General features: G+C 32.8%; 2 protein-coding genes across 6 annotated transcripts in view; both read right to left on the reverse strand.

Annotated features, from left to right (window-relative positions):
* LOC145318732 (uncharacterized) overlaps window positions 1–26,826 on the reverse strand; it is a 321,894-nt gene that overhangs the window by 146,838 nt on the left and 148,230 nt on the right. The window lies entirely within an intron of this gene.
* Window positions 14,182–26,826, reverse strand: part of LOC145318725 (uncharacterized) — a 64,858-nt gene continuing 52,213 nt past the window's right edge. For 3 of the 5 annotated variants that reach the window (XM_080160208.1, XM_080160206.1, XM_080160204.1), the window contains exons 24-35: window positions 25,874–25,949; window positions 24,510–24,690; window positions 24,048–24,135; window positions 23,547–23,601; window positions 22,474–22,525; window positions 21,443–21,559; window positions 21,081–21,153; window positions 20,647–20,718; window positions 18,878–18,958; window positions 18,074–18,150; window positions 16,890–17,049; window positions 14,182–16,404 (exon numbers count right to left, since the gene is read on the reverse strand). In XM_080160208.1, the coding sequence (XP_080016334.1) occupies window positions 16,216–16,404; window positions 16,890–17,049; window positions 18,074–18,150; window positions 18,878–18,958; window positions 20,647–20,718; window positions 21,081–21,153; window positions 21,443–21,559; window positions 22,474–22,525; window positions 23,547–23,601; window positions 24,048–24,135; window positions 24,510–24,690; window positions 25,874–25,949 (1,221 nt within the window). In that variant the 3' untranslated portion in view covers window positions 14,182–16,215. The remainder of the gene's footprint in view (window positions 16,405–16,889; window positions 17,050–18,073; window positions 18,151–18,877; window positions 18,959–20,646; window positions 20,719–21,080; window positions 21,154–21,442; window positions 21,560–22,473; window positions 22,526–23,546; window positions 23,602–24,047; window positions 24,136–24,509; window positions 24,691–25,873; window positions 25,950–26,826) is intronic. The other 2 variants (XR_013879482.1, XM_080160205.1) reach the window with 2 other exon arrangements.

Below are 26,826 nucleotides of genomic sequence, written 5' to 3' on the forward strand. Positions count from 1 at the left end.
GGGGATACATCAACAAATTTCTACAACCCTACCCACAAAAAAATGTAAACTTATTAATAAAAATGGTTTTAGATGTTGAAAATATGTCAGTTACGTCCACTTTTATTTAATTCTAAAAACGAAATTGATTATATCATGAGAATAACCTTATGAGGACAATATTTATGAAGATTACTTTTATTAAGTATTATTATAGTTATATATATCTCAAAGGATAAGACGATAAACGACGAAATGAGGTACACCCCCAATTATATCAAACAAAATTAACTCTTCTGTAGATCGAAGTTATTGGTGGAAAAGTTTGAACACTGCAAGAATGTACCACTCAATCAAGAAATCGAATCAGAGGAAATACAATTTTTGAGACCAGTATAATTTACAATTAAATGTCCCCTCCCTCCCTGATTGCAGATATTTGACATTTGGGGACCTTTCCTCCCTCCCTTGGAGAATGGGGACCCATTTAATGACATTTTATATTTACTTACAGAGTAGCTGCACACAAAGATTATGTAATGGATGTTGTAATCCTTGTTTTGGTCATAAAATAAACCAAAACACGAAATATATGTTACAATTTCTGGTTTTCTACTAAAAAGATTATTTTTAAAATCATATATAAGAGTTTTATTCGCTAGAAAGACTAAAACCTTCAGTTGTGTTTTTTTTTTTTTTTTAAAGTGCATTTTCCTTACACTAGTTATTTATGTCACGCATATGACATATTAACAGCATGAATCATTTTTGATGTCTTTAGATATGACGCGGGTAGTCTCGCTCTTAGATTTACTTTCAGTTAAAGCACATCTAAAAAATTTTGTATTACCTTACCAAATATTTTAGGATTAGTGCAATACAAAAAGCTTGAAAACTTTTTAGATTTCTAATTTAATTAATCAAAATTATTTTTAGGCTTTTTAATTATATAAACATATAACCTTAATTAAGGTCGGTGTTATCTAATGCAATTTCAGACACATGTACTGTTACTTTTAAATCAATATTATAATTTTTTTTTAAAAATATTTCATTAGCCATTTTGTTAAAATAACTTTTGTAAACGCACCCTAACTAACTTTTACTTGGAGTAAAAATGCCCCCAAGACATAGTTAAAAATCTGCGAGTTCATAAAGGAAAAAGTCAAATGGAAATTTGTCAAAAAAATAGATTTTATGTATGTATGATGGAGATTTATGCAAAATAGCCTAAAACTATAAAATTCCAGCCGTTTTCAAGATCTTATTTGACAAACACAGGCACTTGGATATAGGATATTTATTTTTAAATTATTTAATTCTCCATTGATTTCTATACAAATTTTCTTAACCCTAACAATACAAATATCTGTAACACAAAGCAAGAACAATGTTTGTCCGCCTTTAAGATCTCGCTAACCACTGGACCGTATGGGTTCTACTTTTCAGGGAATGAAGTTTACATGGTCTTTTCATACTTTATTTTATTTGGGTATTGCATGAAAAAAATATTGTTTTATATAATTTCAAGATAAAAACATTTGCGACGAAGCCCCCAGAGGTTAAGGGTGAAACCGATAGTTTCCCGAAAATAGGAAAAGTAATACTAAGCTGGGTAAGGTGGAGGGGGGGGGGGGAGGGTTCTTCCCATAAGATAATCAAAACAATAATTTTTAAACAATATTTATTATAGAGTTAATAATATAATTTAAATTTTGATATATGAACATTACAATTAGCGCAGCGACCATATATATTTATGTTTAAACAAGGACAATTATGCTAAAAAGAAGCGTAGCAATAACAAGTGTTCACTTATCCTTATATTTAAGTAAAATGATCCCTGTCTTCTCATAGGCCCTGGGAAAGTTTATAGCTATTTTGGGGGAGGGTATCACCACCCTACCAAGAGAAATCACCAAATATCAAATACACACAGTGGGATCTTTTGCCAAAAAACGGGACATTAAGGGTAGACAAAAGTAAACATCAATAAAAAAGCTTGTATTTGACGAAATGATGTGATTTCTTTTGCTTTAACTCAAAAATAACATAAATTTTGCTCCTGTTAACTTCTATTGTGCATTTGGTATGTACGTCTTGCTGTTTTGGAGGAGCGAAGCTACCCTATTTTTAAAAAATCTATAAACCTTCATAACTTTAGTTAGGATAGGAATATTTTAACAAAATCAACGTCTATGTAAATATTTCTTCAATGCAAACAATGTTTGTGAACATGAATATAGCGTCAGGTGCACCCAGTTCGAGTCCCGGCATTTTTAGGTAGGTCCAGTATAAGTAAAACTAGCGGCTTCGCCCCTAGCCTCTAGGGGCTAAGCCCCAAGAGGTTTGATCAATCTAATTTTTCGTATTTTAGATTTAAAAAGAAAAAGTTAAAAAAAAAATTTTGGGGGGGGGGGGTGTTTTTCATTTTTTGGGGGGGTTGGGGGTGTCCCACCCCCCAGGAAAATAGCTTAAAACCATCAAAGGACCAGCAGGTATATTCCCTGAAGAGTAGAGCCCAATCGGTTCAGTGGTTACTGAGATCTTAAGCTTCAGACGGACAGACAGACGGACAGACGGACAGACAGACAGACAGACAGACAGACATCGTTCTACTTTGTATTATAGATAGGACACTAATAAGGCGTGTTTTCTAATGTTTTTTTTTTACAGATATAAACAACAATAACATAATTTTCAAAACACTTTTGATTTTGTGTTAATACCTTTATTCTAAGTCTAGCTATCTTCATTTAAAGTTTGTATAAGAATATAAACATAATTACTAATATTATATTCTCTCTCAAACATATATTTCTCTCTCTCTCTCTGATGCGTATATAATGTTTTTGCAATATTATAATTAATTCGCAAATTTGAATTTCTGCTGGACCAAAACCAGTTAGAAATACAAATTTTTTTAGAACACATGAAATTTAGCAAATTTAATTGCTAAAATAAAAGTATTTATTAGTCATCTTTTTTTAAGGACTCCTTGTTCCCTTAAATGTCCATTAAAACCGCGAGAACGGCAAAAATCGTTAAAAATAACGCCTACGGCGGCAAATAACGGCGAAACGGTTGGCCGGAGGCAAATAATGCATAAGTAAAGAAAGTTCCGCCTCAAAAAGTTTGAAAACATTGCAGAGATGACTTTGGGCTCTAAAATGACTCCTTCCCCCTCTAACGGGGGAAAATTTGAAATTAACAAGAACGAAATTGTTCAAACCATGCAATGTAAAATGCTCAATTACTCAAAAACGGACAAGAGGCCCCAGGTTGTGAAAACTGTTTTATACACAATACATGTTGTATATTGATATTATTATTGCAAAACCCGGGGCTTCCTGTCCGTTTTTGGGTAAAATGGAGAAAACTGATTTTTTGGGGTTAAAAATCTTAATATTTTTGGTGAAATTCTCTCACAAAATGTCAATTTACACCATCAAAAAAATATTTTTTTAAAATTTTTTCTTTAATTAGACATTGGTACAGGTATCTGAAAAGTACCTCAATAAATTTTTTTTTTCATAAGATGAACATAAATGTATTTTTTGTTGCTTTGAAAAAATTGTGTAAAAAAATCTGGAAAATCATCAAAACTGAAAAGAAATTTTTCACTACCTTTTTTAAAAATGGCATAAACCCGCCAAAAATGAATATTTTTTAAAAATTTCTTTTCTAGCTGTCTACTTACAGCCATTATTAGGTCCTAGGATAGATAAAAGTCGATTTTAGATTTTTTGGATGTCCCGATTTTTTTCAAAAGATGCCACTGTGATACAGTGATGTGAAAGAAAAACTTACGCCTTATGCAGTAAATGTTATGTTTAAATGACAAATATACCTGTACAGCATAGTATGTATGTATAGTCGAACAAACTTACAAAGGTTGTTATCGAGTAGCTTTGTTTTCAGAAAATTTTCTCATATAATATTCGGAACTCCACCCCCCCCCCCCCTAATATTATTATTATTTATATAAGAAAGGGTTAAATAGAGAAACTATGGGAAAAATTAAGTTATGATATCAACAGCAGGATCGCTTTACTTTCTCTTTGCCTAGCTTGTCAAAACTGTAGGGAGACAGGGGACATTGGCAGGGATAAGACAATGGCCTATAAATTGATGTACATACCCAATTATAAACAAAACCCTTTCTGTAGTTTACAATTAGTGGTTGAAACGTTTGAAGACTCAACTTAATGAATGAACAAATCAAAATTCAATGTAGTCTACAAAGTTTTGAAGCCAACGAATAAGAAAACATTATTATACAACTTTGAAAACATTGGACTGTAAATTGGTACCCAAAGTTTAGTAACCTTATAAATCATTCGTTGGCTCAATAGCTCTTGGTACTTTGTGCTTACTTTAGGTATAGTTAATTTTTCTTTTATTTCATTAAACCATGAAAAGAAAATCTGCTTACAAAAATTTAATGAAGTTGTATGTATTTATTAAGTTCTGATACAAATTATGTATTGTATTAATACCCGATGATAATACACAATATTTCCTTTCCTATAGATTGAAATTAGTGGTGGAAACATTTGAACACTCAACTTTATGAATCAACCAATCAAAAGTCCCCAAAGTTGATAAGCCAACGAATTAGGAAACGTGATTTTAAAACTTTAGGGACTAGTATAATAAACAGTCCATTGTCCCCTCTATCTCTCTGTATTAAGACATACAGTTTTCCGTATTTCATGCATATATGTAGTTGCGCCTTTGTATATTTTTAATAGGGAGGGGGGGGGGGGTAGACATTTCCCTCCCCCAAAATAAAAAAGATTCTTATTTATATTTAGAAGCTTTTCAAAAACCAAGAACTTAAGAGATAAACAAAATAGAACCCCAATTCATTTATATCCCTATCTATTTCTATGAGATAAATAATCCTATTGTAATGTACAAAGCAGTATTTTTTTTGTCTTACCCTTAAGATCTCGCTAACGTTTTCATGAATCATTTTTGCTTCTGGGATGTCTTAGGACGGTTTTATGCTATTTTCAACTTTTAATCAAAAAAGAGCCCCTATATGCTATGGGTGAGCCTACTAGATTCTTAAATATTTGAATGTCTAATATTGTGTCTCTGGTTCCAGTACGATCTCATAAACTGCTGAAACAAACAATAGGGCTTATACATTTTTTAAGAAATGGGAAGGGGGAGGTTAATTTAGCCTCTTGAAAATTACACCTTTAAAACAAAAAAAAAGGATTTTTTACTTTTAAAAACTTAACTTTTAGTCGGGTAGTTAGTTCTAACCCTCTGTAAACTCCAGACTAGTGGCGCTCGCAGCGTATTTATTAAAAGCGAAGCTTTTCTATAATAAGGGTCGGTCCGTCCGTCCGTCACGGATAGCTTTTTTCGTTAATTTAGACATGTTAGAATTGTCCTATCGATTTCAAATTTTGCATGGTGATTCCTTTAGTAGTTAGGTACGATTTAGAAAGCGTAGCAACTCTATAATCATTACCAAAATGTCCCTACGTCCATTTTAAACATGTTGATTTTTTTACTTTTTTAAATAGCTTTTTTCGTTAATTTATGCATGTTAGAATTGTCCTATCGATTTCAAATTTTGCATGGTGATTCCTGTAATAGTTAGGTACGAGTTAGAAAGCGTAGTAACTCTATAATCATTACTAGAATGTCCGTACGTCCATTTTAAACATGTTGATTTTTTTTACATTTTTAACAACAAATTTGTATGTGACCTAATTATCCGATTGGTCTGATTTTTGGTATACTGATTCCTGGGACAACAAAGTACAATATTATAAGCGAAGCAATTCTATAATCAAGTCCTAAAAATATAAGTATGTCCATAATCATTATCCTGTATCAAGCAGTTTTTCAACAAATTTACATACAATTTTGCTTTGACTCTTATACATTCGCATTCTGATTATTCAGTTCTGACATTATACAAGTGTTAATGTCCGTTTGTCCTACCGTTTCAGAGCTTCGCTTTTATGGATGTTGTCATCCTTGTATTTATAATTTTTACCTCTTGCTAAATCTATCTTAATAAGCTGATAAGATAAAATTTAAGTTCTAAAAGTTCAAAAGTGCCCCATAAATATAATCTAAAGTATGTCTAATAATTCACATTTTGGATAACTGGCAATGGCGTTCATAGATTTTTAGCTGGGGGTTGGGGGGGGGGGGGGGGGGGTTGGGTGTAATTAAAGTTTTACAAGGGAGGGGGCTTAAACACAACATTGTATTTTTTAGAAGATTCAAAATTTTGAGTTTGTCCCATTTTTTTCTCAATTGAGAAGGGAAGCAATGGTACCACAAATTTACACGCCTGCAATGGGGGGGAGGGGGGGCGCTGTCTACCCTACCAACTTGCACGCCTACAGGTGCTGTTTTTCAGAAAAGCTTTTAAATCTATAGGTAATTGAAAATATAGATATTGAAACTAGGATTATTATGTCCATAGGTGAAACAGCTTTCATATTTAAACGGCGTCAGAGAAATTATAAATTCATATTAAAATAAAAATAAATAAATTGTATGTTTGTGATTAAGTCAATTTGGTTATAGAATATACGTGGATATTATGACAGGGAAAAAAGTGTCATCAATGAAGGTTGCTAACATGGACATTATTTATTGGTCAGTTCGGTTATCCAGTAGGATGGGGATTGGGTAAAGGGGATGGATAGGGAGGATTGTTATTTTAGCCAGCTACAAGCTTCACTTTATTAGAGTACATGATAATCTTGGGCAAGATCCAAGCAAATAATAATAAACCTATTATTGTTAGTTAATTTGCTGTGAAGAAAGACCGTTCAGACAATTATAAATTACAATTATAATTATAAAGTAGATTCGTCCCTATAAGAATATTTTTAAAAGCGAAGATTTTCTATAATTGATGATTCCTGTTGTAGTTGGGTACGATTTAGTAAGCGTACGTCCATTATAAAGATGTTGATCTTTCTACTTTTTTAACAAAAAATTTTTATGTGATCTAATTATCCGTTGATCTGATTTTTGGTATATTGATTCCTGGGACAACAAAGAACAATATTATAAGCGAGGCAACTCTTTAATCAAGTCCTAAAAATGTAAGTATGTCCATAAACATTGTCCTATATTAAGCAGTTTTTCAACAAATTTACTTACAGTTTTCTTCGACTCTTATACTTTTATATTCTGATTATTCAGTTCAGACACTATACACTACCGTTTCAGTGCTTCGCTTTTATGGATGTTGTCTTCCTTGTTTTGCCATCATTCCCTTCTTCAGGAGAACATCTATGTATTGTAAAGGTGTTGAGGTGGGGGCGGGGGGAGGACTTATATACGCCCCACTTAAACGTATATTGAATGTATTACATAATTCTTTTCTATTTGATTTAATAAAAGTGTAACTACTCTAAAACTTTGACATTTACATATGTTTGTATTAAATACAGAAACATTTATTACATTACACTATGACACTACTATAAAACTCATTATGTCTCAGGAATAAGGTATGGCAAACAAGCGAAATAAATATTGAATATTTTGAGGGCAGATGAAAAGATCGTCAATACTACTATATTTGCATCCCAACGACAGCTGAAAAAACGTATAGGTTTCGTGATTTTTTCCGAATTAATTTTATTGTTGATATAAGCTAATTTTGTCTGTCCGTCTGTCCAACGCATCCGTAACGCTATGGGGTAAATTTTATTTTCTCGGCCGTGTTTTTAAGTTAGATTTTTAAAACTCAAGTAAACAAACAAGTATACAGTATTTAATATTTTAAAAGTTGTTCATGAATACGTAAAAAGTAAATAAAAAGTTTAATTCATTTTCAATAAAAACCTTACAATAAAGCATTGTCTTAAACTTATTCAGTTAGGAGGTTGAAACAAACTTTATTGTAGTAAAAATGTAAGCTAAAAACCTTTTTGTTTACATATGTGTAAATAACTTTGAATTTTCTTCATGCAAAAATTTAATTACCCAATTCCCTATTTTACTTTATAGAATCGAAGAAACTCTAAAATTAGTTTTGTCTGCCTGTCCGTTAATAAGTCCGTACATCTCTCAGTCTGTAACGCTATGGTGGAAAGGTGATTTTCGCAGTTGCTATTCATGATAGATTATTGATTTTTTCATGACCAAACATGCTTTATAACTTACACTAGCGGCTTCGCCCCTAGCCTCTAGGGGCTTTGCCCTATATAGTTTTGGGAAGTCAAGCCTCCTTAATAGAAATATTAAAAAAATTATTCTTTGTTTAACTACTCTGTGGTAAAATTAAACCCAGGTTGTGCGCTTTATGCACAAAAATTTTAATTTGTACAAATTAAACCCAGGTTGTTTGCCGTATACACAAAAATTTCAATTCGTAAAAATTAGACTTAGGTTGTTCGCATACACAAAAATTAAAATTAAAAAAAAAATATTCTGATTTTTTTTTCGGGAGGGGGGGGGTCATGGGGGCTTCGCCCCATGTTGCAGTGGGGATCCCCCACCCCAATTACTGGTTTTTGTTTTAAAAATTAAAAAAAAAAAATTGGAAGTGGGGATTTTTTTATTTTTGGGGGGGTTGGGGTGTCCCACCCCCCAAGAAAGTAGCTTAAAACCACCAGAGGACCAATAGGTATATTCTTAGAAGGGTAGAGCCCAATTTGATCAGCAGTTACTGAGATTTTACAAAAAATGTAAAAAAAAAATTTTGGGGGTTGGATTTTTTTTATTTTTGGGGGGTTTGGGGGTGTCCCACCCCCCAAGAAAATAGCCTAAAACCACCACAGGACCAGTAGGTATATTCCCTGAAAAGTAGAATCCGATCGGTTCAGTGGTTACCGAGATCTTAAAGGACAGACAGACAGACGGACAGACAGACGGACAGACGGTCAGACGGACAGACGGACAGACGGACAGACGGACAGACATCAAGCTACTTTGTATTATAGATAGTCCGTTTGTAATCTATATTTTCTTCTAAATGGATGTTGGTATTATTGTCTTCTATTTCAAACTTTGGTTTCAACCTCCTAACTGTTAATACAAGAATAGATTTATTTATAATTTGTTTGTACGCCTTTTTCTGGAAAATCGTGGAAGCCATTTTTGGTTAAATATTTCTTGTTACACATAAATATTAACAAGGATGACAACATCCATAAAAGCGAAGCACTGAAACGGTAGGACAAACGGACATTAACACTTGTATAGTGTCAGAACTGAATAATCAGAATATAAGATCAGTATAAGAGTCGAAGCAAAATTGTAAATAAATTTGTTGAAAAACTGCTTGATACAGGATAATGTTTATGGACATTCTTACATTTTTAGGACTTGATTATAGAGTTGCTTCGCTTATAACATTATACTTTGTTGTCCCAGGAATCAATATACCAAAAATCAGATCAATCGGATGATTTGATCACATAAAAATTTGTTGTTAAAAAAGTAAAAAAATCAACATGCTTAAAATAGACGTACGGACATTTTGGTAATGATTATAGAGTTGCTACGCTTTCTAAATCGTACCTAACTATTAAAGGAATCACCATGCAAAGTTTGAAATCGATAGGACAATTATAACATGCCTAAATTAACGAAAAAAGCTATCCGTTACGGACGTTCGGACGGAAGGTACGACCCGAATTATAGAAAAGCTTCGCTTTAAACAACAGTCACAAAATTAAAAATTTGAGAATAAAGAATATTTCCATGTGCACAGAATTTTGCTAGGATAATAAAAATTTATTTCCAATCAATGTTAATATACAGATAACTAACCCCTTTATTCATGTGTATGTACACCCTTTTAATTGCCCCTAGATGCCTTAAGGGGGCGTAACCACTAGTAAACTTATATATAACTAAAGCTAAAAAAGATTAATTTAATCATCATTATCTTTTACCTCCCTGGATATATTTTGTAGAATAGATTATTATTTATCATATCCTATTATACAAAGTATTAAGGTTTTTTTGTTTGTCCATTATGATCTCGCTAACCACTGAACCGATTTGAGGGAGCTTTATTTGGGTCCCGGTATAGTTTTGGGGTATTTTTTTTTTTTTAATTTAGGTCTTAATTGGTTTTAAGCTATTTAACTACCCTCTCTCCCCTATATGCTAGTTGTGAATCCGCTAGTTTGTATTTTTAACATTGTCTATTCTCTGCCTAGATATATCAGAATGAATTATCACTTTATATATAGTCTAAACAGGAAGGAACTAACTATTATAATTTAATTTTATAAGATTTTGGTACCTAAATATAACTAACTAATTCAGAAATTTGATAATAAAGATTTTAAAATTATCTATAATACAAAGTAGAATGATGTCTGTCCGTCTGTCTGAAGCTTTAGATCTCAGTAACCACTGAACCAATTGAACTCTATTCTTCAGGGAATATTCCTGCTGGTCCTTTGATATTTTCTTGGGGGTGGGACACTACATTACCGACGTACGTATGGACCAAGTGATTAAAAAACTGCAGTTTCACTAATATAGGGAATTTTCGCTAAAATTTAGCCATCTATCTTAGATAGCAGCAGATAAAATCTAGTATCTCCAAAAAAAATCAGCCCAAAGATAATATATCAATTTAGATTAACTGCGATTCTAATAACAGATTTTTATAGGAGATTTAAAAAAATTGTATTAGTCAATTTATTTTGTGGTGCCAAAAACTTATTGTATTAAAAATGCACCAGTCTGTAAACCAGCGGAAATGTTTTTATGATACTAAATCTGGACAAACCCTGTGACCAGGGATCGGCAGCCGGGCGAATGCCGCGTGTAAGCCTCAGTGAAATCATCATTTTATCACTATAAAATTTAGCTGGATGTATAAAACTGCTCTTTACCAGAAAATCCTTCTTACTGAAATTTCTTTCAAAAGCAGGTTTAAAACTGAGGCTTATGCGCGGCTGAGACGCGGCTGCCGAACTCTGCCTGTGACCATCAGTCAAAGTAGTTATATGAAGGTATTCCACATGAAGGGAGAGGACATTGGGATGTATACTAAGTTATATTAAATTTCATAAGGGGCAGTTTTGTTTATCATCATTGAAGATTGTATTGCCCATTGTCTTATTTCTTTAAGAACTTTGGATTTTCATCATAATTAGCGCAGCTACTCTATAATAAGATACAAACATATGAAAGATTTCAATATTAACTTAGCATTACGAGAAATTTTCAATTTGATTTTTTAACTTTTTGATTTAATCATCCTATTCATCTGATTTGTAGTATAATGATTCCTAGATGAATAGGAAATTTTGAAACTTTATTCTAATAACTTTTACATTTAGCTATGGTTTGTGGCAAGATAGAATTAATGTTTATTAACACTGAATCTGATTTCTAGTATTGAAGCAGTTGTTTTTGTGTGTGCAGTTAGATCTTGTAAACGGCAGAAAGACTACAAACACTGGCACAACTTGAGTTTTAAAAAGCTTTTTTACATTTTAGGTAGATTTGTCTGTAACAGATAACTTTGAACGTTAAAATTTACTTGTCCTATTGATTTTAAACTTTTCATGATAATTTCTGCAAATGTTTAGAAAAGTTTAAAAGAATTAGCAACACTATAATCATTACCAGAAAGTCATTATTTCCATTTTAATCCGATTCGTATTTGCTAAAAAAGAGATTTTTTATTAATTATAATTTGGTAACTCTGTTGTGTCGTGTGCAAATCTCTTTTTATCAAAAATTGAACTTTTAAAACCTTCAAACGTCAAAAATAGACTTGGCAAAAAAATATGTTCGAGTTTTTCTTGATTTTTAGGGCGGAGCTATTATTTTCACAGGCGGCTCCGCACCAAAATCAAACGGCTCCGCATCGCTGGATACAACTATCCCATTCACAAATATTGATTCATAGAGCGATTAGTTACAAATTATAAGCAAAGGATCTGTGTGTAACTAAATCTTGAAATTTAAATTTGTCCATATTACAAATACGCATATTTTTTGGGGGATCCCCCAAATTTGGTCAGTGCGGATCTGACCGGATCCAGGACAATAAAAATACCAGGGGTATACGAAAAGGGAAGGGGAGATTATATACAAAATGTGAGAGAGAAGAGTGTGGGAGTGAATCAGCTGATCTTAACACGGTTACCAGATATTTCAAAATTTGTAAGTAACTATTTTATATAAATTTAGGTAGATTTTTCCATAAATTTATACCCCAGGATCCGGATCCGCATCCAGGACTCAAAAAAATGCGGATCCGCAACACTGTGTATTTGTTTATGTTCATTTGTCTGATTAATTTGAGCTTCACTGTTATGGATGTTGTTATTCTTGTCTATAATTCTTTGTTATATATGTAGATTATTTAAGTTGCACCTGTATATAATTTTTCTTAAATAACATTTTTATAAGGTTCAATGATTTTGATAAATTTTAGTAACATAGCTTCATAAAAGTACTATCTTTCCAGTATGTCTCCGAAAACGATTTACATCCGCTGGATCAGAACCAGTTCTCAGCCGTATTTTAAAACTATGTATAGCATCGTATTACAGAAAATTATCGACGAATATTAAAATAAAAAAATTAATACCAGTTTTGTTACCCCAGGCCATGTTCACAAAAATGGTTTTGATCTTATATATCCGCGGAAAGCTGTCTATAATACGATGCATAATATCACTATTACAACTTTTAGCTCTTATCGTAACCTCGGCTAGCCTTTCGAGGACGGGATAGTCCAGCATGATCTTATTTTGGTGAATTTCTAAACTGAATCTTATTTGTGTGCAGGATTTTATGGTAGAACACCTTTCAGTCCTAACTGTGTAAGTTAATGAGTTGCGTCTGTTGTGGGACAAGGCATTCCCCCTAAACAGCGTTGCGGAGCAGTTTGATTTTGGTGTGGCTCCGCAGAGCCGTCTTTGGTGATGGCGGCTCCGGCCTAAAATCAAGAAAAAACTCGACATATTTTTTTCCCACGACTATTTTTGACTTTTGAAGGTTTTGAAGTTCAATTTTGATAAAATTGGACTTGAAAAACTTAATAGGGACATTTGCACATGACAAAACAGAGTTACCAAATTATAATTTATAAAAAAATCTCTTTATTTATCTAGTCCGGAGCCGTTTTTTTTTCACGAAAATTACGGCTCCCGGCTCCGCATTACTACCCCTAACTTTTTGTTGAACACAGTGACATACATGGCAGCAGTAGGAACAATTTTTTACAAATTAAGATTTTAAATCATGAATCGAACCAATCAACTTCCGTACAAACTACAAAGGTAAGTAACATCAAATATACAGAATTTTAACTAATATAATAAAATTGTCTCTTTCACTTGCTGGCTTAATTCAGGGAGTAAGGGAGGGGACAATGGGCAATTAATTAAATTTAAGAGTATTTGCTGAAAGACCTTGAAATCCAGAAAAAATGGAGGAAATTGTAAAGGGAGAGTTAATACAATACAGAAAACTATAAAATAAGAAGAGAGTTCCAAGAAAAAAAGCATTTATTTGAAAATTATATTACCAACACATCAGACTGACGTAATCATTCTGTAATTAATAACTAGAGAAATCTCCCTGGAACCCATAACCTAAAATTTGATGAACTGATTTTAGTTTCCGAAAGTGTGCGTAGCTTCCGCGTCCAATCTCAATATTTGCTACTAGCTAAAAAAGCTTCAAACTTCAAAAAAAATCTAAATTTGAAAAATTAAAATTTTTGAATGTATAATGTATAAATCGTTTATACATTAAATAGCTTTTCCATTTGACCGGAGTCGCTGAAAATAGGGTCTGCAATAATTGGGTTATCTGCTGTACACTTTAGGAAACTAGAGCTCGAATAGGAAATTTATTTCAGCTGATCCAAAATTTTATTGGATTCTTAGATTGTTTATTAAACAAATATCACAATAAAGTTTTTATCTATGAAATGATATTTTCTGCAGAAAAAAATTTTTAAAACCAGCCACATCATAAAAAATTAAGTTTATTGATACTTGTCTGCAATATTCAAAACTAGCAAACAAGTTAGCGGCATTTTGTGCGCTAGTACCCAAAGTCAGTCATAAACTGCTAAATTCTTGCACATTCCCTTTCAGCCAGTACCCAAAGTCTGAGACTCCTAAAAATTAAATATTCGATCCATTGTCCCCTCCGTTACTCCCTGGGCTTAAATATAGAAACGCTTTGGGTACTTTTAAAAAAGATTAAGATATATTGTAGATTAAAAAAACTTTATTAACTTAAAAAGCACACATGAAAGTAAAAAATGAACCCGTTTCTATAAATTAATAATAACAAGTTTAATTCAATAACAAATAAAGTTTTTACCCTTTGAACTTGCACATTTTGGTTTTGACAGATTTTACATTTTAAATCATTTGCTATTTAATTTAGAGGGAATGAATATTGTAAAAATCTCGTCAAGCTGGATTAGGTGGTCACTTTGAAACACCACAGAGATCTTAAGCTTCATTCAAAACTTCCAAGAAATAGGTATACTTTCAACTTAATAAAGCAACCAATCAAAATTCACCAAAGTTGTTAAGCCAACGAATACGAAAACGTTATTATAAAACTTTTGGGACTATTGTAATAAACAGCTCATTGTCCCATCTCTCTTTGTCTTTTTCAAAGAGGTTTCAAGACGTCCTACAAACCTTGATTACGATATTTCTACAATAATCAACCCCTCCCTTTTTGTCCCTTTAATAAAAAAAAAAGTTGGTATTCTTACTAACATATAAAGATTTGATTACATAATTGTATCACACTCAAAACATAATAATAATAAATCAAACTTGGTTATGAAAAACAAAAATATATATTCGCATCCATAGGGGGCGTGGTGTAATACACAAATATGTTACAGATTTTCAATAGATTAGTACTTTCAAATTTATTAGTTTGTTGGATCTTAATCTTTTTATACCCTGTTCTATTGTAAGGAAAATTAACATTAACCTTCGATTTTTAGAAACTCAAAAACCCTTTAAATTTGAAATGTAAGTTTAATATAATTTTATTTTGTCGCAAAAGGGGATAATGAGTTTTTATATTCAAAAATTTTAAAGTACTTATCTATTTTACTTAATTTGTGTGTAAAAAAAACACAAAATTCTGAATGAATTACAATACATTATTATTTTTTTTTTACATATGTAAATGTTGCATTTTATAAATGAGGAGTACAAATTGCATTTTTTATTTACTTTTAAGTTTTGTAGCTTTGCTAACAGCTATACTTGTTCTAAATTTTCTATTGCATATTTGTTGTGAGGTTATAAATTTACATGCAAATTAAAATTATTTTTTTTTTTAACACCAAACAAAATCTTTATCATAGACTTTTATTCAAATTATAAATCTTAAATTTTCATTTGATTAAAATAAAATTTTCTCTTTTGGCACAGAACTATTTATTTAACTTGAAGACCAGTTCTAATTTTTATTGTTTAATGCCATTTATCATGTTAATTATGCTTTTATAAAAAGGATGTGATTTTTCACCTAATATGCTATAAATTCATTTTGTAAAATCAATTTTACATAGTTGGTAATCACTACCCGAAAAAACTGTGATGAAATTTACCCCTCTGAGACAGAGAAACAATCAAACATAATAATAATATGATAAAACATTATATAAAGAGGGTTAATGTACTTTTCCATATTTTAACCCTTTAAGGAAGAGATAACAAAAACTATATCTAATTTGTAGATATTCTAGGGTAATGTTTCCTCTACGTATATTAATAACAAACTCACTAAAATTTAAATGGTAATATTAATAATACATTAAACTAGAATTAAGCATCACTTTTTATCATTTTTATAGATTTTTTCTCTTTTTTTTCGATAGAGTAAAAAATAATTATTGTATAAATATTTAGTATAACAATGTAGTCAGTGTTCATAGTCACTAGAAATAATATTATTAGCACAAGTTATAACAAAGTCACCGTTCATAATTTTTTTTTATTTTTTATTTCTAATAAAAAAAAGGGATGGTATGATTTTTTTCTTCCTTTTTCATAAAAATTTAATATCACAAAAAGGTGATTGTTAAAAAGTAAGAAACATCTATATCTAAGTAATTTCACAAAAGCATGATTTTTAAGTACTTTTTTAAAGATCATTTTTTTTTATTTTCAAGTCACAAGGATTTAGAAGATTTTTTAAATTTGATTTTTCTTCAAATGATCTTGATTAACGATGAATTTTCTCGAAGAATTTGTGATTTTTTTACGTTTATTCTTCCGCCTTGTCGCTTGAGGAGACCTGTCGCGACCGGCGGCCTTTTGCCGTCACAACTTTGTCGCTGGCGGACACAGTGCGCTTGCGCGGCCCCGTGGGGTTGGACCGGCCTACGTTTGTAGTGGTTGTGCTGCTGCTGGGCCCGGAATATCTGCCGCCGTAGTACGCTTTCGGCTGAGAGTCCTACAAATAATTTGTAATATATATAATTTCAAGAAAGTAACAAGATGTCTGTCTGTGTGTATCAAAGGATCTCGCTGACCGGTAAACCGTTACAGTGAAGATTTTTATATGTCCATGGAGGTTTTATAACTTGTTTTTAAAAAGAATTTAAATATTTAATTACTAATTTTATAGCAGGGATAGAACACAGGACCGTACATTAATCTTCACCGAAACTCTGCATTTCGTAACTGGATATTATAAGAAAAGAACAACAAGGATATCCTATTAGGGTTTTTGTCTAATGCTTAAGATCTTAAAATACTGAATCGATTGGGTTCTCTATCCTAGATAAGCTTCGCAAAGATCCCAGGATGGCTTTAGGCTATTTTTTCAGATTTAAGTAAGGGATGGTTTTAATCATTTTTCTATACCTCTATAACCTTCGAATACAAAGATTGTAGCTGCAAGGGGCGTAGCCGCTAGTACATTATAAGATAACATACCTGGAAACTTGAACTGTAAATATACTGACTGCCATCATCACTTGTCCTGCCCCTGTATCCCGCCCTGGAGGATCCTCTGGACTGACTACCGCCGCCACGGCTACCTGCCTGGCCCCCGGTCCAGCCGTCTCCCTCGCTGGCACGGCGAGACCGATTTCTGCTGCGTTGGTTAGGTTTATTGAAAAACCGTTTCTTGTCATGATTGTAATTAAAAACGATTAATTTCAGATTTAAATCTTAAAACTAAATTAAAAAACGGAGGGAGATGGAAATAAGTTATTGTTTATTAACGTATTATAAACAGCTTTCTGCGGATATAAAAATGACAATTTTAAGACTTAAGCCAGTCTTTTAGCCCCAAAATGCAACAAGCACGGGCTTGAACGGCATTACAGAAAGACAAAAGGATCTAAAGAGATAAGACAATGACCGATGAATTGATGTAATGTACATCCAATTCAACAATGATTATACACAAAAATTATCCCTTCTGTAGATTAAAATCAGAGGTTAAAACGTTTGAACGCACAACTTAAAGAATCTAATCAAAAATTACTTAAGTTCCCAAAGTTGTAAACCAACGAATAAAACAACGTTATAAAACAAACTTAAGGGAACAGGTGTAATAAAAAGCCTATTGTCCCCTCTCTCTATGGAAGTACAGACAATTTTGAAGAAGCTTTCATAATAAACAAGGATGACAACATCCATAAAAGCGAAGCACTGAAACGGTAGGACAAACGGACAAATTCTAAGTAAATTTGTTAAAAAACTTATTTATACAGGATAATGTTTATGGACATACTTACATTTTTAGGACTTGATTATAGAGTTGCTTCGGTTATAACATTATACTTTGTTGTCCCAGTAATCAATATACCAAAATTCAGATCAATCGGATAATTAAATTACACAAAAAGTAAAAAAGTAAAAATCAACATGTTTAAAATGAACGTACGGACATTCTGGTTATGATTATAGAGTTGCTACGCTTTCTAAATCGTACCTAATTACTAAAGGAATCATTATGCAAAGTTTGAAATCGATAAGACAATTCTAACATGCCAAAATTAACGAAAAAAGCTATCCGTTACGGACGGACGGACCGACCCTAATTATAGAAAAGCTTCGCTTTTTAAAATATGCAAAGACATTGTTGTGCGCAACTTTGAATAAACCCATTCCTGTTGACAATCTTGACAGAGTAGCTTGAACTTGTGCTGGGGTTGCGAGATCGTTTCCCGGAGCTCATTGTGTCGTCCTAGATATAGATAGTTTTGTTACAAAATAGATAAAAAATAAGGCATACATTCAAATCATAATCAAACTGAAGAAAGACATCCCTTTCCCAACCAATGTATGTTTAAAACGGGCATTAAAGTCATCCCCCTGCGGGACTTTTCCTTTAACAGTTAAACTAAGCTTTAACTAACATTAGACATAGACAGACACAACTCTTCAATTAACAACTTTTTTGTACATTTATAAGAGTACTATGTACGAACGAGAGTAAGTGATGTTGGGTTCCAATGGAGAAAATTTTATGTTCCAAAAGTGTTTTATAAAGAAACCAGGGGTGTATATTCTACATGGGATCCCCTGCTCAGGGGGGGGGGGGGGGGATAAAAGATAAGTGGTTGGAGGGAAAAAAAATGTAAAAATTAAGAAAACTGAAAACATTTTTTTCCATTTCCCCCCCCCCTTCCTTGGTAAAAAAAAAGTAAAAAAATGTGTGGTAGGAGGGATAAAATAAATAAAATATAGAGTTCTTTTTTACTTGGTGAGAAAAAACTAGGGGGGGGGGGGGGGGGGGGAAATAAAAAAATTTGTAGCAGGGGAAAAAAAAATCTTTGTGCAGAATATACAACCCTGAAAGAAACTTAAGTATATGATTTTAAAAAAGATATCATGAAGTGTATGTAACTAGTTCCCTTTTTGCTAAAATCTGAGAATTTTCGTGCAAAATCTATTTATCTAAATATATTTACCGCGGGATAGAGAACTTTGAAATCTTCGATGGTATTGAACGGGGCAAGATAAGCTTGAAGTTTTACATCCACGTCTAATTCCTGAAAAAGTATATTTTTTTCTTCAAAGAGTGTCATGAAACCTTCCGCATTTACTTTCATTTTAAATAGTTTTATTTTATTTTTATGTACACATAACATTAATTTTTCAAAGTAAGCCTGAACAATGACAGTTTTTAGCAGAACAAAAGGGGACTATCCACGAACGAGAACAAGGGATTCTAAGTACCTTTCAGCATTGATCCATAGTATTTTTTAGTGATTTTTTAAAAGCGAAGCTTTTCTATAATTAGGGTCAGTCCGTCCGTCCGTCCGTAACGGATAGCTTTTTTCGCTAATTTAGGCATGTTAGATTGTCCTATTAATTTCAAACTTTGCATGGTGTGTAGTAGTTAGGTACGATTTAGAAAGCGTAGCAACTTTATAATCATTACCAGAATGTCCGTACGTCCATTTTAAACATGTTGATTTTTTTACTTTTTTAACAACAAATTTTTATGTGATCTAAAAATCCGATTTATCTGATTTTTGGTATACTGATTCCTGGGACAACAAAGTACAATATTATAAGCGAAGCAACTTTATTATCAAGTCCTAAAAATGTAAGTATGTCCATAAACATTATTCTGTATCAAGCAGTTTTTCAACAATTTTACTTACAATTTTGCTTCGACATTTATACATTTATATTCTGATTATTCAGTTCTGACACTATTTAAGTGTTAGTGTCCGTTTGTCCTTCCGTTTCAGTGCTTCGCTTTTATGATTGTTGTCATCCTTGTTTATACTAGATTTATGTTTAATATTTGGCTTATCGACTAAAAGTTAGGTTTCACCATGGTTTTATATGAAAAAAAAACTTTGAAATGTTAAGCATAATTTGGTGCAATATCATCAAATGTTTTGATGAGTTCAAACTTATGTTTAAAAGCTTAATGCAAAAGTATATTATTTTGATTAAAAATGTATTGGTATTTTAAAATGAATTGGTTACTTGTAATATTTTAAACAGATTAATTAATGTTCTTTTTGCAAATTACAGCATTTGATGCTTTTCTTTTAATTTGTCCTTTGAACTCAACAAAGCGTTTGTTGATATTGCATAAATAATTGCTTTACATTTTAAAGTTTATTTCATATAAAACTATGGTGAAACCTAACTTTTTAGGCGATAAACCAGGTATTAAACATAAACCGATTATATTCACTAAAAAAATTCTATGGATCAATGCTGAAGGTGCTTAGAATCACTTGCTCTCGTTCGTGGATAGTTCCCTTATATTCAGATAATTCAGGGAAGCTTTATTTAATTGTTAGCCTTATTATTAATGCCATGATTTAATTACCCCTCCAATTTTTACCTATGCGTGTGGATAATACTTCATGAATGCCCAGAATTTTTACCTCTGCGTGTGGATAATACTTCATGAATGCCCAGAATTTTTACCTCTGCGTGTGGATAATACTTCATGAATGCCCAGAATTCTTACCTCTGCGTGTGGATAATACTTCATGAATGCCCAGAATTTTTACCTCTGCGTGTGGATAATACTTCATGAATGCCCAGAATTTTTACCTCTGCGTGTGGATAATACTTCATGAATGCCCAGAATTTTTACCTCTGCGTGTGGATAATACTTCATGAATGCCCAGAATTTTTACCTCTGCATGTGGATAATACTTCATGAATTTTTACCTCTGCGTGTGGATAATACTTCATGAATTTTTACCTCTGCGTGTGGATAATACTTCATGAATGCCCAGAATTTCTCTAGTCCATACAGCTGACCGTTCATAGCATCCTATATAATAAAACATGGTATAGAACTATAGAGTACCAGGGATCATAAGGGATAAGACATGGAGATAAATTGATACACTACACATTCCCAAGGTGAAAAACAATGTTAACCCTGCTAAAGATTAAAATTATTCGTTTGGTAGGTGGGACTCTACTGGATTAGAACGAAAAATCAAAATTCAGTAAAAGAACCCTTTGTTTTTGAGCCAACGAACAAAAAATTGTTGTTACAAAACTTTGGGTACTAGTGTAATTTACAAACCACTGCCCCCCACCCCCAACCTTGAAAAAAAGTATAACCAACAAAAAAAAGAACATTTTAGAGTAGCTGCTCCTCTATTTTAGTAGCTTGTTATTTTTTACCTTAATAGTTTCTGCTTGGAAATCTCTGTAGAGCTCAGGTCTAAATTTCTTTTCCAGACCGTAACTGTAATATCTAAAACGATAATGTCAGTAATAATACAGTAGGAATTTTTAGGAGGGTAGAGTGGAGGAAGGATGAACCCCGTAAATGATAAGATAAATGTCCATCTATCTATTTATATATCTTTATACCTGAAAAGACACTCCACGTCCACACCATATCTATAGCCAGCCAAGGCATCCTCCCATGCAAGATTTTTAAACTCTGTCTGTATGTCTGTCTATCTGTATAAGGCATTCTCCCATGCCAAAATTTTAAGCTTTGGCTGTTTGTTGGTCAGTCAGTCTATCTATCTATATACCTGAAAAGACACTCAACACCATATCTGTATCCAGCCAAGGCATCCTCCCATGCAAGATTTTTAAACTCAGTGTACATCCTCTTGTTGAAATTCTCTCGCAGGAAGAAAGACCAGAATCTACAACAAAAAAATATAATAATAGTAGGTACTTAGTAGATAACCTGGGAAATTTCAAAAGATGATAAATATTTGGATCATGGAAAGAAAACAAAGGAGCGGGTTTCATGGTGTTTTTACAGTAGCTTTTCTTCTATTTATAGCCCCTGCGGGGGGGAGTCTCTAACCCTGCCCGGCATTCATTAACATTTAACTAACCAAACATAAAAAAACCTGTCAAAAGCAACTGTGAAAAATACGACGAAACCCGCTACTTTATTTTCTTTCCATGATCCAAAGTTTAATTGTATCCTTAATTTTTTAAAGCACATTTTTCCTTAATTAAAAAACACAGGGGTGTGGAACGAAAAGAAAAAATCACTCCATCCCTATGATATTGGCAGGATCTAACTTAATGGGAAATTATATTCCTATCTTTACTTCAGCCTTCAGTTTTTTTCATTATGGCTTTTGCCCTTGAATTTCTCCGAAGGAAGGATTATTAAACAGTTCTTTATTCTGAACCTATACTGACTACAATAACTGAACCTACTAAGTTCTAAATTTAAGTGAAGCTTCATATAGGTTCCTGAATGGTTTTAGCCTATTTTACTTTCAGCTTTAAGTTTTCAGATAGTTTTCTGCTCCCTTAGTAATAGGCAGGATCTAATTTAATAGCAAATTCTATCCCTATATTTACTTCAGTCTCCGGATTTTTCATAAAAAAAAAGAATTGGCTTTTTTCTGGATTATTAACAGTACAGTTTTTGTTCTGAAGATTGAGATAACAATAACTGAATCTTTACTATTAAGGTATAAATTAACGTGAAGCTTCACATAGGTCCTATGATGGTTTAAGGCTTTTTTTCTGCCCCCCCCCCCTCTATCTGTCCATTCGAATACAAAGCCAATAGTAGGGACGCAGCCGCTATTACCTGAATAAAGTGTTCATCTCCTGGGAGTTTCCAATACCAAGCTTCTTTCTCTCTAAAAAATAATTAAATAATACAATTATGCTTAAGTTATAGAATAATACAAGGAGGGAGGGAGGGGTCATTAATCTGGAAATTACATAAGTACCCAAAGTTTTATAATCTTGTTTTTATATTGGTTGGCTTAAAAACTTAGTGTACCTTTATTGAATTTTAAATTGGTAGGTTCCAAACTAGTATTGTCCAAACATTTTAACCTATAATTTTAATCTACATAATGGGGGTTATTTTGTTGATCATCATAGGGGATGTATATCAATTTATCCTCCATTGTCTTATCCCTTAAGATCCCTGCATTTAAGTTATTTTCAAAACATCATTATAATCTTTTATTATTTTTTTTTGTAGAAAAAGCAATATTTAAAATCAATAAATACTTGGGATTGAGAGCTAAATGGAAGATTTATCATAGTACAATAAAAAAATTCCTATTTCAGTAATAATCGTAGGTATAATTTGATATTTTATAATTGTATAGGAAAATACTAAAGGTTTTAAAATTTTCGGCGTATGCAGGGGCTGATGTTCAGCCAATTAATTCCATTTGAATTTGCCGAAAACTAAATTTTTTTTTGGCGTAGAATTTGCGTAAAACTTGTTTTTTTTAGTGTAACTTAAGAAGAGAAGTTGGTACTGGGTAGGGGGAGAAATGAGGGAAGGGGGTTGTGGGGGACATTTGCACTTAAAATCACATTCCCTTTCCCTGGGTGTATGTACTTTGCACGCCCCCTAAAGCAAAAACCTGCAAACGTAACAATTCCTATTAAAAGTAACACGATGTCTGTCTGTACCGAAGGATCTTGCTAACCGCTGGACCAATATGTTTCTCCTTTACTGTAAAGCTTTTCATAGGTCCTGTGAAGGTTTATAACTATTTTTTGTGGGAGGGGGGGGGGGGGTGGGGGGGTTACCTCCACCCTCCCAAGAGAAATCACTAAAATTGAAAGTTGGAAAGAGGTCAACTTCTCCTTCATAAGTGCCCCTAGTGGCGTAGTGTACAAATATAATAATATTACCTTTAAGGCACCGTGAATGGTATTTGGTGTATTGCAATTGTGTGAATCCATTTTCCTGTAGAAAATAAAATTAATGAGAGAAGCACAAAAAATATGTAGGCATATCTTAGATACACCCTAAAAAGCTAGCTATTCTTAGAAAACCTCCAGAGAAGAATTATTAAGAAGCCTCAATAAACTACCTATCTAATAATATTTTCCATTGAATTATTTTTCGAACAAAAATAAATACATTATCTCTCATCCTATGCTTTATCCCTGCGGGGCCTATACCCGCGGTGGTCTAACCCTGCTGAGAAACCCAAAACTCTATATAACCTAACCTTAACTTAAGTAACAAACTTAAACTTATCCCCCCCCCCCCCACCCCTATCCCCTTATTTTTATTTTATCTCAATGTTCACTTGATAGTTTTGAATGAAATCGTCAACATTTTTATGTACAAAAAGCAATATCAAAAGCAACCTTTAAAAAGCAAAAAAAAACCTAAAAATACAATACCTTGAGCAACGAATGTGAGGGGTGTTGAATATTTGGAAGAGATTGGGGTGTACCAGTTCCCTCGCTACAGCTGGAGGCTACGCTTTCACTGAAATATTTCATTCTTGTTAAGTAATGTTAATCTTTGACAATATTACCCCTTATAATTTATATGGATCAATTTTACTATTAAGATCGTAATAAACCAGGGTTCTTAAGGAATAAGACAATGAAAGTTAAATGATAATGATAAACAAAAATTCCCCTTCTGCAAATTACAATTATAATCATTTGTTGAAAAGTTTGTAAACTATTGATTTTGATCAAACAAAAATTAAAATTTGGTAAAGTATCCAAAATTTTTGACCCAACGAATAGGTTTTGTTAGTATAATATTTTGAGTACCAGTGTAATATATTCCATTGTCGTCTCCATCCTGGTATTAAACCCACACCCAGTTATTTATATTGTCGAATTTAATACCTTAGACTGGCAAGTCTTTCTCTGTGTGCGCGTTTATCCATGATCCATCCCACGTGCTCCTCCATTGGCGGGTTGTTGGAATGCCGCGTTTTGCGCTTGCGCACCATACAGTCGTCTTCCAGAGTGCTCGGGTCCTTGGTCACAGGGTAGAATCTTGCCGCCTCTTTACCACGGCGTGAACCTATATTCAATACTAACTTTAAATACGAAGACATTACATAACTTATTAGATATAACGCAAACATGAATAGTGAATACGCGTTAAGGGGGGGGGGGGGGGGGAATTTTTGACACATTTGCGTAAACAGGGAGTATAGGCTTTATCTTTGGAGTGAGAGGATAGGTTATTAGGGATAAAATCATTCTTGTATGATGAATTTTCCCAAGTTTTAAGATTTTTTGGATAGGCCTCCAAGTTCAGGAGCTGCAGGCCTCCAGGTCCTCTCTGTACAGGTAAAAATTAAAAAATAATTTTTTTTGAGGAGTTAGAAGTCAACCTATGAAACAAAATATGCATATTTTTGAATGTTATTTACATATTTGAAGAAAAAAATTAGGGATGGGAATCCGTCGAATTTTTGGGCCGGATTCGGATTCCGGATTCTGAAGGAATCCGTCAAAAAAAGTGACGGATTCTTGCGGATTCCGGATTCTTATTTTTGGCGGATTCCGGATTCTAGCAGTATTTTAAAAGGCCGTCCGTCACAGAGGGATAGCTTTTTTCGTTAATTTATCACTATGTTACTTGGTTGAAGCCTTGATTTGTTTAAAGTGTTGACTTACAGCATAACTTAAACATTTACATCACATTAGTAATAATTAAAATTTGTTATGTAGAAATTTTTTTTTTGATCTTTGCCTTCAAACAGAGGGAGTTGTAAGAAAAAAGACGGTAATTTTAGCCTACCAATTTAGAATCCGGAATCCGCTATAAAAAACGGATTCCGGATCCGGATTCGGATTCCAAAATTGGCCGAAAATTGGGCGGATTCCCATCACTAAAAAAATGCATATTTTGTTTCATAAGTTGACTTCTAACTCATTAAAAATTTTTTTTTTTTCATTTTTACCTGTACAGAGACCACCTGGAGGCCTGGAGCTCCGGAACCTGGAGGCCTATCGAAAAATCTTAAAACTTGGGAAAATTCATCATATAAGAATGATTTTATCCCTAATAACCTATCCTCTCAGTCCAAAGATAAAGCCTATACTCCCTGTTTACGCAAATGTGTCAAAACTTCCCCCCCCCCCTTAGTACCTACACGTTTTTTTCTTCTTCATAATTTAAGTAAATTTTTATTCATGACCATAAAAATCCGCCGTTTATTGGCCTTTGAAGTATTTCAATCAATCAAAAAGCTTACCAGTTCCTCTTAGTTTGCTTGGAACATTTTCATCAGTCTTCTCATCATCAACATCATTAATTTCCTCACTTTCAACCTGAAATTAGTCAAAGATTTGTTTCAGGGATCTAAACTCTAAGGGGATAAGACAATGGTCGTTAAAATGAACTAAAAATGCTTAATCAACACATCTGTAGATTGACATTATTGGATGCCAATTTTGGTTACTGCTAACTTCTGCACTAAACAATGAAGAGTACCCTAAGGTGTTAATAAAACCTTGAGTACCAGTGTAATTTACAGTCTAATGTACCCTCCCTCCCTGATTTATTAACAAAATAATTTGAAATACTCATACAACAAAACAACGGAAAATAAGTAAATTATAGCTTTAAACTTAGGCTAAAAACAATCATTAAAAATAAACAAATACGAAACTATTTTAACAAACAGAATATTTAGCGGTTGTCATGCCCTTTTCTAACTTTAATAAATAAATACGGTTTCAAAACCACACAACAAATTCAGACGGATATTAACTAAACAATAAATTGCAGAAATCCAAAATTCTTGGCGATTTTCCAAAATTAAAGTTCAAGCACGGAAAATTGTTTACATTATACATGTATATTAACAAGGATGGAAACGTCCTTTAGAGAGGGGCACAAAAATAAACAATTTTTTAGAAATTATCCAAAGAAACAAAAATTAAGGATAGGTATAACTTTTTATTAGGTGGAAACGGGGGGGGGGGGTGGGTGCCCACTCCCAAAGAAATTGGCTTAAACCACCAACACAAGGCCAGTATATATTTTCCTTAAAGACCTCAACATTTTCGTTTAGCAGTTCCTAAGAGCTTAAGCTTCAGACAGACATCGTATTACTTTGTATTAAAGATGGACATAAGGACGGTCAAATTGAAGCCAAGTAGCTGCTCCTTGACAAGATATTCGTACAGATAGACGAAGAAATGT

The sequence above is a fragment of the Acartia tonsa genome, chromosome 5 (genome assembly GCF_053477335.1).
Source record: "Acartia tonsa isolate MP-2025a chromosome 5, ASM5347733v1, whole genome shotgun sequence".
NCBI classification, from domain to species: Eukaryota; Metazoa; Arthropoda; class Copepoda; order Calanoida; family Acartiidae; genus Acartia; species Acartia tonsa.